General features: G+C 32.8%; 1 protein-coding gene and 1 long non-coding RNA gene across 2 annotated transcripts; one reads left to right on the top strand and one right to left on the bottom strand.

Moving 5' to 3' along the window:
• Positions 1–790: 790 nt before the first annotated feature.
• On the top strand, positions 791–2,998 carry LOC123911510. The gene is made up of 2 exons (XM_045962939.1): positions 791–961; positions 2,678–2,998. The coding sequence occupies exons 1-2, from the start codon at positions 870–872 to the stop codon at positions 2,880–2,882; spliced, it is 297 nt and encodes a 98-aa protein (XP_045818895.1). The 5' UTR covers positions 791–869; the 3' UTR covers positions 2,883–2,998.
• A 4,202-nt stretch (positions 2,999–7,200) lies between these two features.
• Positions 7,201–17,620, bottom strand: LOC123911513. Its single transcript, XR_006810550.1, has 8 exons — positions 17,427–17,620; positions 14,628–14,685; positions 14,462–14,519; positions 14,294–14,351; positions 14,130–14,187; positions 13,932–13,989; positions 12,627–12,740; positions 7,201–7,605 (listed from the first exon to the last, which is right to left on the bottom strand). It is a non-coding gene; the product is annotated as an uncharacterized LOC123911513 (long non-coding RNA).
• Positions 17,621–18,131: the final 511 nt, after the last annotated feature.

Genomic DNA, 18,131 nt, shown 5'->3' on the forward strand with positions numbered 1-18,131 from the left:
TTTTCAAAATAGGGGGGGTAAAACTGCATTTAAGCCATATATATATATACATCGAAACTCGTAACTTGATTCTTGGTTTTATATATTTTTCCGCATATTTATGTCAGTCTGAATTTTATACGCGTTTATCTATTATACACTTAGGGTGACTTTTATTTTAATTTAATATTTTTATTTATATAAAAATAGTTTAAAAGGTTAAAAATCCAATTTTAAAATTCACTTAACGAGTTGACCTAACGTGCTGAACCAAGTTTGAGTAAAAAAGTAGTTCGTAAATGTACTCGAGCCGAGTTTTGAGCTGAATCAATTCATAACGAGTTGAGGTGATGCGAGTTCGACTCAACTCGACTTATTTCCAGCACTAGTTCATGTACACCCCTGCACACAATACACTCCTCGTACGCTCGCGGGACTCTTATATTCATCTCAACGGCTCTCTCGCCTTCAATGCATGTTGCTGCCAACAGTCACAAACAATTATGATCGTCTCCTCCTATATAAAGGCAAGCTTTGGCGCCAAATACACAATTCATTTTCTTTTCACTTCTCTTTGATCGCATATTGACTTTTGAGCATTAGAGTGTTAACATAATTTGCGTGTACCAATAACGTACCTCCACCGTAACTATTTTGAACCTCACAATCGGAGTCATCTAGTTCTTTTATGAGCTGAACAAAATCCATTTAATAATATTCATGATTTAATTCACACAAAAAAACTAAAATGGAAAGCCCAATTTTTCTAAGGACAAAATGGGATTTTCACTCTTGAAAAGGGTTTTTATTTTACGATCAAAATCAAACCAAACACTGCCTCTCATCTCCTTTTTTGTCCCGTTTTGGAGTGAGGAATAGAAAGAGAGAGTATGAGTAACGTCACAGAAAAATTGGGCATCAAGATTGAGAGAAACCCTTCTGAGGAAAAACTCACTCAACTTGGTGTTAGGCAATGGTCCAAGTAAATTCTCTATACTCTTTCTGCAACCATAGCAATTAGCAACATTTATTACCCTCTATTTTCTACACATTTTGCATCAATTTTTATTTATTTTTTAAATGATTTTAGTGAGTTAGTGGGATTATATATTTATATTTTGTTGTTAAACTTTTAGGAATGATTTCTGAGACTAGTATCTGTTATTGTAATTTAGTGTGTTTGGTTAAGCAGTGATGATAATTGGTTTGGTTTTGATTCTGAAAAAGGATTAAGTTTGTGTTCAAAACCATTGGGATTGTGATTTTACAAAATCAAGTTCATTAAAAATCAACCCACTTGGGGTTGGTCCAGTGGTATTGGCCTGGGTCCGCTCCTCTCAAGGCCTCAGGTTAGATTCCCACCGGTACCAATTTCGGTGGACTAAGTCCATACAGAAAGAGAAAAAAAAAACTGTCTTTAAATGGGGCCCGCAAGTGGGCGGTAGGATTGATTCCTCTGGATTAGTCGGTCTTAGGCCGGATACCAAGTTTAAAAACAAAAAAAAAAGTTCATTAAAAATCATGTTTGACGAACACTCTCCCAAACATACATTAATCTCTGGTCAGGTTAATGAAAATATGAAACTTTAGAAGTGTATTGTTTCTTTGCCAACATGAAGACAAATTTACAAATGATTATATCATATGTATCCAATTTCCCATATGTGCAGGAAAAATATAAGTTGGTACTATTTGGGGCCTGTTTGGATTGACTTATTTGAGTTTATCTACGGCATAAGCTGTATATAAGCTGTTTATTCAAACACGCCCTTGATAGTTAGCAAGTATTCTGTTACACTAATAGTTGTATCTTGTGTGGTCATTGTTGATGGTAAAGATGATAACAATAATTGTCAGCAAGCTCTGTTTAAGACAATGATATGCTTGGATTGATTTATCTAAACTTATGTCATAAGCACTTCAGAGACTGTTTGGGTGAGAGCTTATTGTAACAATTTATGACATGTTCATAGGTTGGTTTTAGTTTATTTTTATAAAATCTCCATGATAGCTTTTGAAAGCAGCTAGCCTATAACTTATATAAAATTAAATTGACTTTATTTTACATTGTTAAATAAATAACATATATATATATATATATATATATATATATATATATATATATATATATATATATATATATATATATATATATATATATATATATATATATATATATATATATATATATATATATATATATATATATATATATATAAGCACTTATATGATAAATGCTTAATTAAACTGTTTATCCATATAGGATGCAGGTATGGAACATGTTGTTTTTAAACATTTCTCTTTGCAAAATGTTCTCCTAGGCTGTTAAACATGTCAAACAGTACATGTTTAACAGTATAAGTACATGATTATGTGCTTTGTATTCATGGTTTAGTAGTTCAAAATCTACTGCGAAGATGAGGTCCAATGATTGTTTGCTTATTTAAACACCGACACTTGACATTGAATGCGTGTTTGGTGTGTGATATCAACATGACACTGACACATATGGTTGTATTCTATTATTCTATTTTATCAAATTATCACCAGTATCAACGTATCAGTGTCGTGTCTGGTGTCTATGTCAGTATCTCATGCTTCTCAATTACTCGTAACTTCAATTTCTTCAATAAAATTAGTTTTTCTGTCCCTCTTCATAAAATTGATTCTCTCTGTGGTCCCTATGTTATTGTAACAGATGGAATTGTTCTCCAAGCAAATTCCCATGGACGTATGATTCCAAAGAAACATGTTATCTTCTAGAAGGAAAAGTTAAGGTAACACCAAGTGGAGCAAATGAGTCAGTTGAATTTGGTGCTGGTGACTTGGTTGTGTTTCCTAAAGGGATGAGTTGTACTTGGGATGTTTCTGTTGCTGTGAACAAGCATTATCTCTTTGAATAAATCTTAAATGTGTTGTTCCCCTAATGAATGAAATAGTAGGACTTTAATGAACTGAATTGGCATAATGTCTTGGTAAAATAAGAACTTTGAAGTGGGTGTTAGCTTTTGTTGCTAAATGTGTCTATCCTTGTTGATTTCTTCTCCATTTGTGTTGTTTATTTTTTTTATTTTTCTTTCACCACCGGTTTAATCTGGTTCGAGAGTCGGTTCTGACATCAAGTGGTTTCGGCCCTCTCCCGATCGCATTTGCGGGGATCGAACCGTGGTCCTCCCTACCACTGAAACAACTAGCGATCGGTTCCATTTGTGTTGTTTAGTGTAGAATGTCATGTATCACTAATTAATACTCAAATTTTACTGATTTTCTTTTTTCTTTTACAATCTCATCTTTCTGTCAACTAATAGAATCTCTAGTGTGACATGTTAGTTATTGGGCTGTATAGTTTATTAAAAAAAGTTAGAAAAGAGGAAATTATTATTTATTTAAATTGACATTAAATATTATTGGGTTAAATATATTTTAGTCCCTACAAAATCAAGAGGTTTTAAGTTTAGTCTCTAAAAAAATTTATTCACTTTTAGTCATTATTTGCATTTTATTGGGATTAATTTGAGGGACTTAAAATCTATTTTTTGTAAATAGTTTTTAAAAAAGAGAATATTTTTAGAAAGATTAAATTGCATTTTTGACCCCCTAATTTTCATAAAATTGCGATTTTGGCCCCTATCTTTAGCCTCTTTTGCAAAAGATTGACTTGGGATCACGGAGTGTGCTCCTCTTGAGGTATGAGGTTCGATTCTCTCTGATGCCAATTTGAGTGGGCTAATTTAGCTCTTCAAAAAAAAAATGTTAGTATGCTTGGTTAGTTTTTTTTTTTTTGTCTAAATTGCACTTTTAGACCCCTAATTTTCATAAGTTTACGATTTAGGTCACTAACTTTCATATAGTACTTTTGACGCGCTAATTTTTTTCCTTCTTGCTCAGTATGTATTTGTCTTTTAAGCGAAATTGGAGTTTAGAAGTACAATTTGCTTGCTTTTTCATTTTATTTTTTTATGTTTATTGTTGTTTTAGTCTCAATCTTCCATGAATATTCTCTCCGGCATAGGTAACACACCACCAAGCTGCTAAACCATTCCCACCACCAGTAGTGTGCACCAAGCCGCTAAACCATCTCCGGTAAAGGAAACACACGAAAAGTCGATAAACCCTTTGATATATGGGGAGCACCCTTGAACGAGTCGCTTCTCAGGACCTCCAGTCATCATCCACTCCAGAATCAACCTCAATGAACCTGACACTCCTCTATATAGAGCAATACAAATGTCAGAGAATGATCCAAACAAAATTCAAAGTAAGTTATTACAGTAAGCAAATTTTAAATTTCGTTGTCACTAAAGAAATTCCTTCATATAGAGTGCATTATAGCATTGGAAAACGGAAGAAGGAAAGAAAGCACAAGATAAAAGTGACACAACGAGATAGCAAATAAGATTCATTCATTCAATCAAAATAATGTTACAATTACAATGGGATACAAGAGGAATTTAAAGACTAGCACTAAGCCTCGTCCTCCTTAAGCCGGAAAGTCTCGCGGGAAAGTTCCACAAACATTCTCTTCTTAACCTGACAGAGGGCGTCTTCAAAGTCCTCTCCTGCAACCTTTAAAGCACCGTCTAGAGTTGTTTTGAGCTCGTCCTCCAAAGCAGCCTTGGAGTCTCGAAGCTAGAGATTGTTGCGCCTTGTAAAGATGTATTTTTCTGTATAATGTTGTGTATCAAATGAGATCACACTTGATGTTTATTTATAATCATAGGTTGTACACAATAAGGAAATATAATCAATACTATAAATACAATTCAATATATACTAATTGATCATAATGGATTCTTAACACTCCCCCTCAAGCTGGATCATATATGTCATATGAGCCGAGCTCGTTACAAATGTAATCCACTCGAGAGCCCTTAAGAGACTTAGTGAAAATATCAGCCAATTGGTCTTCAGACTTGAAAAAATTTGTGGTGATTTCTCCTGAAAGTACTTTGTCTCTTACATAATGACAATCTATCTCTATGTGTTTGGTTCGTTCATGGAAAACCAGATTAGATGCAATGTGGAGTGCAGCTTGATTGTCGCGTATGAGTTTTGTGGCCTGAAGATCTCCTAGTTTTAGCTCTAAGAGTAAATTTCTAAGCCATGCAAGTTCCTTTGAGGCTGCTGTCATAGCACAGTATTCAGCTTCAACACTAGATAGTACAACTGTGTTTTGTTTCTTGCTTCTCCATGATATCATATTTCCTCCAATAAGAACACAATATCCAGAAGTGGATCTCCTATCACACGGTGATCCGGCCCAGTCAGCATCTGAATAACAAATGATTTTAGCATCACCCTTATCTTCATATAATAGTCCTCTTCTTGGTGCATTCTTTATATATCTGAGAATACGAATAACTGCATTCCAATGACTATCACAAGGAGCGTTCAGAAATTGACTCACAATGCTCACTGCAAATGTAATATCAGGTCTGGTGAGTGGTGACTGTAAGATAATTGAGCCTACCCACAAGACGTCGATATCTTCCCGGGTCTTTCAATGGCTCCCCCTGACCCGGAAGAAGCTTGACGTTAGGATCCATAGGAGTATCAATAGGACGACAATCAAGCATACCAGTTTCACTTAGAATATCCAATGCATACTTGCGTTGATTAATTGCAATGCCTGATGAGGACTGGGCAACTTCAATGCCTAAGAAGTATCTGAGTGGACCCAAGTCTTTTGTCTGAAAGTTCCGGAAAAAATGGGCTTTGAGTTGCTTGACGCGAGCGGGTGTGTTAAGAAGTCCCACATCGGTTGCGATATGACTTGACTAAGTGTTTATAAACTAGAGGCAATCCTTACTTTACAAGACGGTTTTGTAAGAATGAGTTAGGTCCAGTACTCAATTTTAAGACGCCTCAAACAGGTCCTTCTCAATGGTCACAAGCTTCTCCGTCAAAGTAGCAGGAGTCTCGTGTTCCTCCACTGCAGACTCAAGAGACCAGACCCTCTTAGTCAACTCTTTGTTCTTATCAGTCAATTCTTTAGCCTCTTTTTGGTCATCCTCTAGGCTCCTTTCCATCGCTGCTAGTTTCTCCTTCAACCATAGCAACATTTATTACCCTCTATTTTCTTCTACATATTTTGCATCAATTTTGTATTTTTTTAAAAAAAAGATTTAGTGAGTTTGTGAGATTATAAATTTATATATATATATTTTTTTTTATAATGATTATAAATTTATATTTTGTTGTTAAGCTTTTAGGAATGATTTCTGAGACTAGTATTGTAACATCCTAACTTTAATTAATAAAAGAACATTAATTAGAGACTAATTGGAATTGAAAGATAGGTAGAAGGACAAAGTGGTATTTAAACATGAAGTTACGTGTATTAGTAATATAAAATAGGAACATAGTACTACTCCGTCCCAAAATATAAGTAAAAAGTGGTCAACCAAAGTGGATGTATTTGGTTAAAAATTTAGTCCAAATACATTCATTTTGGTTGACCACTTTTTGCTTATATTTTGGGACGGAGACAGTAATTCATTTCAATTCGTTGACCGGAACATGAGGAGCAAAAGAAACTCAAACTCTTATTTCTTTCTTCTCCACCGAAACTCACTCTCTCCACTATATCATTCCCAAATTCTTAGCCAAATCCACATGCAACCTCACTCTAATGGTAGTAGAACCTTAAGGAATCAAGTATGAAAGAAACAACTCCTCCCCCTCCTCTCAAAAGGGCGTGAATCCCCATCTCACAACCAAAGGGGCAATCTCTAATTTCACATGATTTGGTCATGCATGTGTTAAATTAATAGCATCTTCTGAGTTGATCAAGGATTAAGGGATTTAAGGACCATAATAACAGTGAGTAAGTGGAAGATGGAAAAGCTTCAAGTAGAGGGAGGCAGTAGAATCACGGAGATTTGGAGAACTAGATTGGTGAAATAGGAATTGGGAATTGGAAGACGTATGTGAAACCCGTATTCTGGATAGGATCTCACTAAAATGGTCAGTACTCTCTCCTCGTGACTCTGTTTTAAATTCCGTTTGTTTCTAGTTAGCTAACGAAATTCCGGTCGTTTAGATGCCAATTTCGTGAACTGGGGAGCTTTAACGAATTCAGGAGACGCGTCTGAAATCCAGGGTCAGATGCAGAATTTTGGATTGAATTAGCATCGTAGTCATCTTATGATTTATTGGAAATTCAAATGGAGCCTTAAAGGTTGATTTTGGAGTACAAGACAGTAGTTGCTCTTTCTTGGATTTCAGGTGGGTTTCTTTAAGTAGAAACATGGCAACCATAAGTCCAAAGCATAGTGTTTTATTTCATTATTTATGTTTATGGCATGATTAGTAACCTAGACAACTCATAAATTGATTAATGATGAACTTGGACTTAATTCCCATTGCATGTGACTGTAATTAGTTGTATCCATCATGATTAGAATGTTAGAAATAGTTAGAGACTGTTTAGAATTGTGATTCTGCAGGTTTACCACATTTTCCCATGATTCATGAATCGGTGCAAGGAGAGTTTGAGCCTGTGCAATTGGTAAGTTTGCACCGGTGCAAGCCAACTTTGAACCGGAGCATGAAACCCAACTTTGACCCCTATGCAGTCCAGGAGCACTGATGAACTGGTGCAAGTTAGTCTTGAACCGGTGCATCCTGACCAAAACAGTTTTAAATGTGAGAAGTACCTAATCATCATGGATATAACTGATCATACATGTTTAAAATATGAGAATAGGTAGCAAACTGAATTAGAAACCTACACTGCAGGGATCTAATGGATCAGTTAGGATTTCCCCGAGATGGGTAATTATGTTAAGATATCAGAATTATTGTAGTTGATCAGTTAGTGGTTGATCCCGAACCACAGATTATGTAGCCTTGGGCTATGAGACTAGCGTATGCTAGGAGAGATTCTACACTGTTAGTGAGAATCAGTTAGTTAAATTGTGAGCTGATGTGGTTCTCTGATCTACATTTAATATCAGGGACCATAGCACGACCTTCGAGAACCGCTCACCTCGAAGTGTCCGTGAGTTATAAAAACAACCAAGATAAGTTTGTGTGATACACCTTTATTTATACTATGCTATTCTTTAATGAATGAGTTACTAGTGATCAACTATTTGCAGGACCCTGGTGTTAGTACACCAAGTAGAGGGTAGTAAGAAACTCACTGAGACTTAGTAGTCTCACTCCACGATTATTTGATTTTAGGTAACATGTTGCTCGTTCAAGAAGCTGAGGATTGGACGGGACAATGAGATTAAGGAAGACTGTTCGATGTTTACCTGTTTCAATCTTAATAAACACTTGTATAGGATTATGCTACATGTACATGTATTTAGCGGTTACCATGGCTCTGATGTAAAGATGTTAACAGTTACATTATGACAATTATTCAATTTAATTAAATCATGTATATTTGGTATTTCCTTCAGACTACTTGTGTAAAAGATCAGTTTTAATTCCACAATTTTAATGTATTCCGATCCAGTTAGACATGCTCCTATTGATATTCTAGATAAATCAATATGGGGTGTTATAAGTATCTGTTATTGTAATTAAGTGTGTTTGATTAAGCAGTGATGATAATTGGTTTATTTTTATTCCGAATGAATTGATTTGTAATATAGACCAGATACATTAGTTATTCAATGAATTTGAAAAGTAGATTTTTGCTTATAATTAAAATGGAGTAATACAGTATGTGTTTAGACTTCAGACACATTTTTGGAAAAAGTGATTTTTATCAATTTATGTATATATTTGGATAGTTCGGATCAAAACTGCTATTGAATATGTATATGTATGTATCTATTACTTATGAATTTGATGATTGATGTTATACCAATGCAAAAGCTAAAAATCTAAGCTTTTGAGAAGAATTTAGTTTGGGGTTAGAATCAATTTTAGCAGAATATAATTGATTTGTGGTCAAACCACATTGACTAATCCAAACATGATTATGTGGTGTATGGCCATAGTACCGAACATAGTCTTTGCCTGTTTGGATATACGATAAGGTGTGTCGATTGTGATTTTGGTAAACATCTAGATGTTTGGTTATTCTGAATGAGCATTGGGTTTGTGTTCAAAACCATTGGGATTGATTTTACAAAATCAAGTTCATCAAAAATCATGTTTATCATAAGTAGGCACCTTAGGGAGAGTAGTTTGTTTTAGTTTGTTGACTACTTAGGTAAATAGAGGAAGTCCAATATTTTTGAAAGAGAAAGCAAACTTGAATTACTTAATTTATTTTAGATTCATGCATTTAGTGATATGAATTAGGATTTGTGTTCCATATACATTCTGGTCAGGTTAATGAAAATATGAAACTTTAGAAGTGTATTGTTTCTCTGCATAATTGCACGGTACTCCGTTTTAGACAGAGTACCAGTACCGGGTACATACCGGATACCGGTACGCGTATGGTACTCCCATGGTACGTATCCTCAAAGTAACAAGTTTTTTTTTGTTTTTTCATGCGGGTACATGCGTGGTACTTCCGGGTACGAGCGTGGTACTCTCAGGGTACACACGTGGTACATATTTCATAAAAAACTATTCTCATTTTTTTTTGCAACACTTTCCAATCCCATTCTTTTTGTTATTTGTTTATTTTTTTAATAAAGATTCACTTTAGTTTAAAATTATAATCGATTCAGTCTCCTTCCCTTTTTATTTATATTTAAAAGTAGAGCCGCATAGTCTTACTACTACTCCTAATTTCTTAAACGTGTAAACAACAATATAACTACTTTTAAAGTTTGCTATTTTTTATGTTTAATTATTTGCTTTAAGAATATAATTTTATTATTTTAACTATATAATTATATTTTAAAAAAATTATACGAGTGTACCCGTACCTTAGTTTTTTTAAAAATGTCGTACCACGTATCGGTACCAGTACTGGATACCAGTACCGTACCCGCACCTATGCAACAATTTATAGTTATTTTATTATAATCTAATCTAACTAATCTAATAATTTTTTGATGAAGACAGGAAAAATATAAGTAAGTTGGTACTATTTGGGGTCTATTTGAATTGACTTATTTGAGTTTATTTAGTGGCATAAGTTTTGTGAGACTGTTCTAGAGAATTTATGACAATTTTCATAAGTTTTTTTAACTTATTTTCATAAGTTCTACAATACAGTTTATTGAAATAGCTTGTAGAATATATAAAGACAATTTATCTTTTATTTTATATTTTGCTATAAATACATAAACGGTTAGTATGAAAAGCACTATGCTATAAGCTGTTTATTCAAACAAGCCCTTGATAGTTAGCAAGTTTGATAGTTAGCAAGTATTCTCTTACATTAGGGTCCGTTCGATATGCTAAAAAATAAGGGATTGGACAGGACAACTCTAGTTGTACTGTGTTTGATTGTAAAACTGTTTAAGGAACTGGACAAACTGAGTGGCAATGGACAGGACAAAACAGAATTTTTTGTCCCTCACTAAACCACAACACAACTTTTTGTCCGTAGTACAATTTGTCTAAAATACCAAAATACTATTTTATTAACCAAATATCGTATAAGACAAAAAAATGTTCAATATCCCAAAAATTTGTTATGTGCTGTTCTGTCATGTGTTGTACTGTTTTGTCTTGTACTGTTCAGTACTTATCTTTTAACAAATGAGTATATGCTGCCATTTATTATGTATCTTGTGCTGCGTATTTTTGGTTATATGTGGTTTTTAGATCGTGAACCTCTACGAGAACTTTTTTTAGGTCCTTACTTGTTCCGCGCTGAAAAGCGGCGAGGCTTGAAGCTGTTTACGGGTCTTCGTTACCCAGTCATCTTCAGTTAGAGTTTAAAGATCAACTTAGAAGTTGTAATTTAAGAGTTCATTTACTCTTCTTTATTGTTCTTTGATTTGATTTTGAGAATTAATTGTATTTATATTTATTTGAATAAATGTTGTCACCATGTTCCTTTGGACATAGTGAATGTGTTATGCTTGTAAACTTTTACTCGAAAAAACAATTATGAAAGAGGCATTGCATTCCGATTGTCATTTTGAAAAAGGTTCACTCTGGAAAAAAAAAGTGCGTACTTTTGGACTCTCGAAAATCGGGATGTTACATAATCTAGGGGGATTGCAACATCATAGATTCTTAAAATATAGGAATGTAACAAGATCTTTAAGATCCTTCAAAAATTAAAAGTTACTAATATATATATCCGATGCTTATGCATAACTCATTCATATTCATGGCAAACACAAAAGAAATACATAAATTGAAATATGTCATTCGACCTCACTCATAATTACATAATCTAAAGAAAAATATAAACCTTGTATATAGAAAAATAAAGGATCACCTCTTCTTGGAAACTTTCACTGTATTCTTTTCTGAAGCATTGATAGACCTATCATTATGCTTGCGTTTGAGAATTCGATGCTTTTTCGATCCTTTTGTGATGTGAGAAAACATGTTATTATAAACAACACATTCATATTCATAGAAAACACAACACAAATACATAATTGAAATATATCATTCCTCGTCACTCCTAATTATCGTATCTAAAGAAAAATGTAAATATTGTACAGAAGAATATGAGATTATCTCTTCTCAAAATCTTGAACAAAATCAGCAGCACGAACCAAATTTTCTCGAGACTCCTAAATGTTATCTATTTCATCTCATCCGAACCTTGAGCGATAAATAAAAAAAGAAATATAATATTATTAAGTATATCACATTGGCCCTTTCCCCTTAAGTTTTATCAATATTACAACAAGAATAAAAATAAAAGGGGCGCTCACCAAAGGGGAAAGGGCCAATGTGATATATTTAATACTATTTTATTTCTTTTTTTATTTATTGCCCAAGGTTCGGATGGGATGATACAGATAACACTTGGGAGCCTCGAGAAAATTTGGTTAGTTGTGCTGTTGATCTTGTTGAAGGTTTTGAGAAGTGATAATCTCTTATTCTTCTGTACAATATTTATATTTTTCTTTACATACGTTAATTAGGAGCCATGAGGAATGATATATTTCAATTATGTATTTTTGTTGTGTTTTCTATGAATATGAATGTGTTGTTTATAATTAAATGCTTTCTTACATCAGAAAAGGATCGGAAAAGCATCAGATTCTCAAACGCAAACATGATGACAGGTCTGTCAATGTTTCAGAAGAGAATACTGTGAAAGCTTTCGAGAAAGTAATCCCTTATTTTTCTATACATGGTTTATATTTTTCTTTAGATTATGTAATTATGAGTGAGGTCGAATGACATATTTCAAAGTGGCTTATTATTGTGTATATAAAAATTATTGTCAAGTAAATTATGGAATAATTTGATCTTGTTTTGTCAATTTAATTTTTAATGTTTGGTCTCCTAGCATTTGCAAAGTTACTTTCATATCAATGAAAGGAATGATACCTTTAGCGAATGACCGCTAGTTTTATGTAGAAGTAAAACATTACTACTATGGATTCATTATTCAATATTTGTTCTAGTAACTTTATAGAATCAAGTTGATAGTGATGTTATCGAGTCGTTAATTTAATGATACGTAAGAGAACTTGTGCTAATAATTAAACAGTTTTAAAAGTAGCAATGCATCTATGAAGCATAAAGTTTAAACAATTCAAACTAAAATGAACGTTGGGGTTTTATATATTCAAGAAGAATGCACTCACCTTGAATTCTTTTATAGTGTTGATCTTTTCTTTTGCTTTTATGCCGAAGAAGTTGCATCTCCCTACCGCTTTCAAGGATCAACAAGTAAAGTCTTTCTTCTTATGATAAAAGAACTGAATCACAAAAATTATTTAATTAATGATGTTCATGTGAATAAAAAGAATTATAAAATACATGTTCAAAATGTTGTTATACCAATCATTTCGAATATGCATGTCAGGGTTCAATATTATAACAATTGGGGTGTTTCTATATATATAGAAACACCCCAATTGTTTCAATATATCATTTCCTATTTTGAATTAAAATTTATTGGCTTGTATTCAATGTGATTGAAACCCTTTATCATAAATTTATTCTTAGTATGTTTGACATAAATTTATTCAATGCATGCATATGTCTACAAAAATGAAAGCAATTCATTCAATATAGTAGAAAACTAATTTCCATAGCAAATTTGTTTCGTCTAAATATTCATTAATTAGGGTCAAGATATTGATAATACTAGAAAAACCTAGTCAAGATATCAAGATATTGTTTATAATCCTAACTTAAAAGTATAGCATGTCATTATTTTAGCTATGATTTATAATAATATCACATTCAAACCTAGACATTTTGCTATTTCCAGTGACAATAATTATAAAATGCAATCCTTCAATCCCTTGTTATCCCTCCTGATTTTCAAGCAATTGAAATATAAAGACTCTAGGAAAAACCTATTCTCATTGTTTGATCTTTTATATATATATGGGCTAGCAAAGCAAAGTTTCAAGTTTGTTTTTTGTCAATGTTTTTGTCCAAACCTATATTTTATTTTTTTCAATTTATGGGCTAGCAAACATAGCCAGATAAAATTGTCCCTCCCACCCCTAAAAAAACACTTAAGATTCCGGTTTGTAATTCCAAAACACCTTGAACATTTATAAGAAAAAAAGTAAAAAAATATGAAGGATTTTAGTTAATATATAAGTGTAAAATGGATATTTCACTTAAAAATAAGAGTGAGAGCAAAATTTTAGCGGAGAGAAAAATGTTGGGCTATTATTTCATATTTTTTTGTCCAAATGTCTTTTGTCTAAATATTTTATGACTAATTTTTTAAAATGTTTTTACTTTTGGTCATTATTTTCTATTATTTTATAGTTGCTTAAATTCAAAATGATAATGATATATTATTTATTTTTATGCCAAATTAAAATTTATCAAAAACATTATTTGATGATAAATGGGAGAATACATTTTTGGGAAAAAAATACAATAAACGGAAAACTTCAAAAATACAAAATAAATTAAACCATAACCTTTTTGTTATTGCTCCAAGGTTCTTTGCACAATCATTATTTCCTGCCATCAACTATACTGTAACAACCAAATCAATAACAAATTTAAAAGTAAGTTAGAACATAAAAAACATATAGATCTAAAATTAACATAACCAAAAAAACTCAGGGAGAGAGAGAGAGAGAGAGAGAGAGAGAGAGAGAGAGAGAGAGAGAGACCTTTTTGTTATTGCTCCAAAGTTCTTTGCACCATCATTCTTTCTTGCCACCAACTATACTGTAACAACCAAATCAATAACAAATTTAAAAGTAAGTTAGAACATAAAAAACATATAGATCTAAAATTAACATAACCAAAAAAACTCAGGGAGAGAGAGAGAGACCTTTTTGTTATTGCTCCAAGGTTCTTTGCACCATCATTCTTTCTTGCCACCAACTATACTGTAACAACCAAATCAATAACAAATTTAAAAGTAAGTTAGAACATAAAAAACATATAGATCTAAAATTAACATAACCAAAAAAACTCAAGGAGAGAGAGAGAGAGAGACCTTTTTGTTATTGCTCCAAGGTTCTTTGCACCATCATTCTTTCTTGCCACCAACTATACTGTAACAACCAAATCAATAACAAATTTAAAAGTAAGTTAGAACATAAAAAACATATAGATCTAAAATTAACATAACCGAAAAAACTCGGGGAGAGAGAGAGAGAGACCTTTTTGTTATTGCTCCAAGGTTCTTTGCACCATCATTCTTTTCTGCCATCAACTATACTGTAACAACCAAATCAATAACAAATTTAAAAGTAAGTTAGAACATAAAAAACATATAGATCTAAAATTAACATAACCGAAAAAACTCGGGGAGAGAGAGAGAGAGAGAGTTGTATCACAACCAGATTAAAAGGAATTGAACGAACAACAATAGTAGAGAGCAGGTTGTCGTAGTTTGCTTTGCTATGCTAATTAATCTAGTCTAGTTTTATGAATGGAAGAGTAAGGGTGAGGTTGCCGCCGTTTGCTATGTTAGGATTAGGGTGGAAGTGTATGGGAGATGCTGAAGTGAGCTTTTATAAAGAAAAGAAAAATGGTTTTGGTTTGGACCAAGTATACTTTGGGCTAGTATAATTGGGCTTTGTTCAAAATAAGAAAAATTTGTTTTCCACCCCTACATTTATACCTTTACTCAAATAATTTAATATTCCAATTTTACTCCATTTTGCCATTTCATTTTGTTCACATCCACATTAAGTGTTTAGGTATGTAAAAGTGTTTCGGTTTTATAAAATTTACCGAAAAACTTTTTAAAAATGTTTCGGATTACCAGATACTTATATCATGTTAATTACCAGAATACTTATATCGGTCCGTTTCTTGTCAAGTAATTTAATGGTTATAAATTTTATCCTTAAGGTAAATAAATGCAGTGTTCGGAGCCCAAACCCCGACTGTACATATATAATGTGATTTCCTTATCACTTGAACTAAGTTTATGGTAACTATCAATTCACATTTTTATGTAGTCAAATAGCACTATCATGTGACACGGACCAGACATGTCATTAGCTGATGACTGTCTACGATGTATCATGGACACGGTCGGATGCCGTGCAAAAAAGCACGCAGTTTTATATCTTAGTTGTTAAATAAAAAGTGGATATATAGTCTAAATTACTGATGACGGACAATTATATGATATTTTTAGTAGTAATTTAAGTAATTTTAGTAGCACTTGAAGCCCAAAAGCAAGCAAATACCTGAAAAAGTGAAGTTACTTGGCCCGAAAGCAAGAAAAGTGGAAAAAGCAGCAAAAAAAGGCAAAAACGTAATAAATAGCGCGCACCATCGTACCGACGATGAGATCCGGCGTGGTGTAACACCCAAACCCAATATTTAAATAATTCTAACCATAGAAAATTATTTTTCAAAATACGCGGTGGATAAAAATAACTTTAAGACTCGAAGTCAAAATAAATTAAAAAATATTAGTTCAAGGTGTTACATTCTTCACTAAAATTCTACTAATAAGATTAATTAGTAAACATCACTTGTACAAAATTACTTTTTATAAAATATACACTTTTGATTTAATGAGACGACATAATAGACTATGAACCCTTCCCCGTGTCACAATTAAAGCGGAGCTTCGCCAACAACTCGAACACTGACAAACAGATAACCAGAGAATCTGGACCCCCAAAGGTCCAGCACATACACATAACAGAGAGTTAGTTATTGAAATTCACATAGTGTAAGTAACCATGCATACTAAACACTTTAATTAATTAGACATCAAAACTACAACAATCTCACGTCACAATTAGATACAAGATTAAACCATAATTAATCAAGTACAATTCATTAATGTCAAGTATCATATAGCAATTAGGAATGAACACCTTCATCTCCTAAATGCAAACTAATGTCTCAATAATGAAATGTTCCCTTAACATTTACTAAATGCATGTGGTACCATCTAGCTCAACTATATTGGACCAACCGAATCCAAATCTCAACTATCTCAACAATATCATCACAAAGGATGCTCAACTATATCATCACAAAGGATGCTCAACTATAATGCATCAATGAAATGCATGAATGATCAAGTACCAAACATATGATACTACTCACCTATAATTCATCATAATGATATATGGATAACATAATCCAAAATCCTCAACTATATTACTCATCATCATCTCTCGTTCATCAACGCATCAACTCATCAACACAACCATCAACTAATACCAAAAAATTAACAAGTATACACTTATTAAATTACTCATAAACATCATTTCAAAACCATGTAAATACTCTCAAGTCATGCTTCAATAAGTGAGAAATAAATTCAATAAAATAAGCCTATGAAGTACATTAATTATATCTAAATCATACCAACATATAAGCAACTTGTATAAACCAAGCCTTATGTCAGCAAACTAACTCCGTAAACGGAATCTACGCGAAAAACTATGAAAAATAGGTTCCGACAAAAAAAGTAACCGAAAAGTCAACCATAAAAAGGAACAGTCAAACAAAAGTTAGCGTCAGCCAAAGCGTTAGCCAGTGTTCGACGCAAAGCTACAGAATTTTGACAGAAAACGCAAAATGCTTCGGATTCTCCAAAATAATCACTTATTTTCACATATAACCACTTATTTCGACTCAAAAACATACACACATCATTTACCATGCTTACATGTGATCAAAAGCACTTAAAACAACTTAAAATCATCAAACAACTCATTAACTCATGAATTTTTACTCATTTTTATAAAACTCATAAACTTGTTCAAATACCATCATCCATGATCAAAACAAACATTTTTCTCAAATCAAAAAACTCAATGATCATGAATAAGCATGTAGAATCATGAATCAACACTTAAAGCTTCAATTCCCAAAATTCTCAACCAAACCCAAATGAGATGAAGAGAGTTTGGGAATGGAGGAAAAGGTTTCCTCCCCTCTCATAAAGTTCATCTCAATGAATTTCAAAACCACTCTCTTACCTTAGCTAGGATGGATTCTTTAGTCTTCTTCTTCAATCCCTAAGCTTGTTCTTCCTCTCTTGGTTTTTCTTCAAAACTCACCAAAACCCTTCTTTCTCTTATTTTCTCGTTCTAACCTCTTTTTCTTTTCTTTCCTTTTATGACTAAAGACTTATCCCTCTATCTTATCCTCTAAACCTAATTTTCACTACCATTTTATCACTTACACCCCCAAAAATACTTCTTAACACTCTTATTTGTATTCCTAGACCCAAAACAACATAAGCCCTCCGATCAAAATCAATTAATTAGATATCTTAATTCTAATCAATCTAAAAACTCACAACCAATTAAAAGTACTAATGACTATTATACCCTCAAACACACATAAACACAAGTACTCACATAATAAAATAATAAAATTTATAATAAATACTAATAATCTAAAAACGGGATGTTACACGTGGTGCGATGAGAATGCGGTTTAAATTGAAGAAAATCTGCAGCAAATCTTTCCCATCGTACCACGATGACTTGTCATCGTGTCATGATGATGACGACAAAAGCACGCAGAAAATCTTGAGGAAATCTTCCATCGTACCATGATATGATCCATCATGGCCACGATAAGGCAAAATTACACGCCATCGTGGCCATGATGGGTGCGGTGGACGCGCAGAAAAGTCCAAAACCCAGCTCAAAAACTATAAATAGAGTCTTCATCCT

This window comes from Trifolium pratense, linkage group LG2 (assembly GCF_020283565.1).
Source record: "Trifolium pratense cultivar HEN17-A07 linkage group LG2, ARS_RC_1.1, whole genome shotgun sequence".
Classification (NCBI taxonomy): Eukaryota; Viridiplantae; Streptophyta; class Magnoliopsida; order Fabales; family Fabaceae; genus Trifolium; species Trifolium pratense.

Excerpts from the sequence above, each read along its gene's own strand:
- LOC123911510 (XM_045962939.1), top strand. The coding sequence starts at position 870 with ATGAGTAACGTCACAGAAAAATTGGGCATCAAGATTGAGAGAAACCCT. Across the intron at positions 962-2,677 it reads GGTGTTAGGCAATGGTCCAA|ATGGAATTGTTCTCCAAGCA; the intron begins GTAAATTCTCTA and ends TTATTGTAACAG.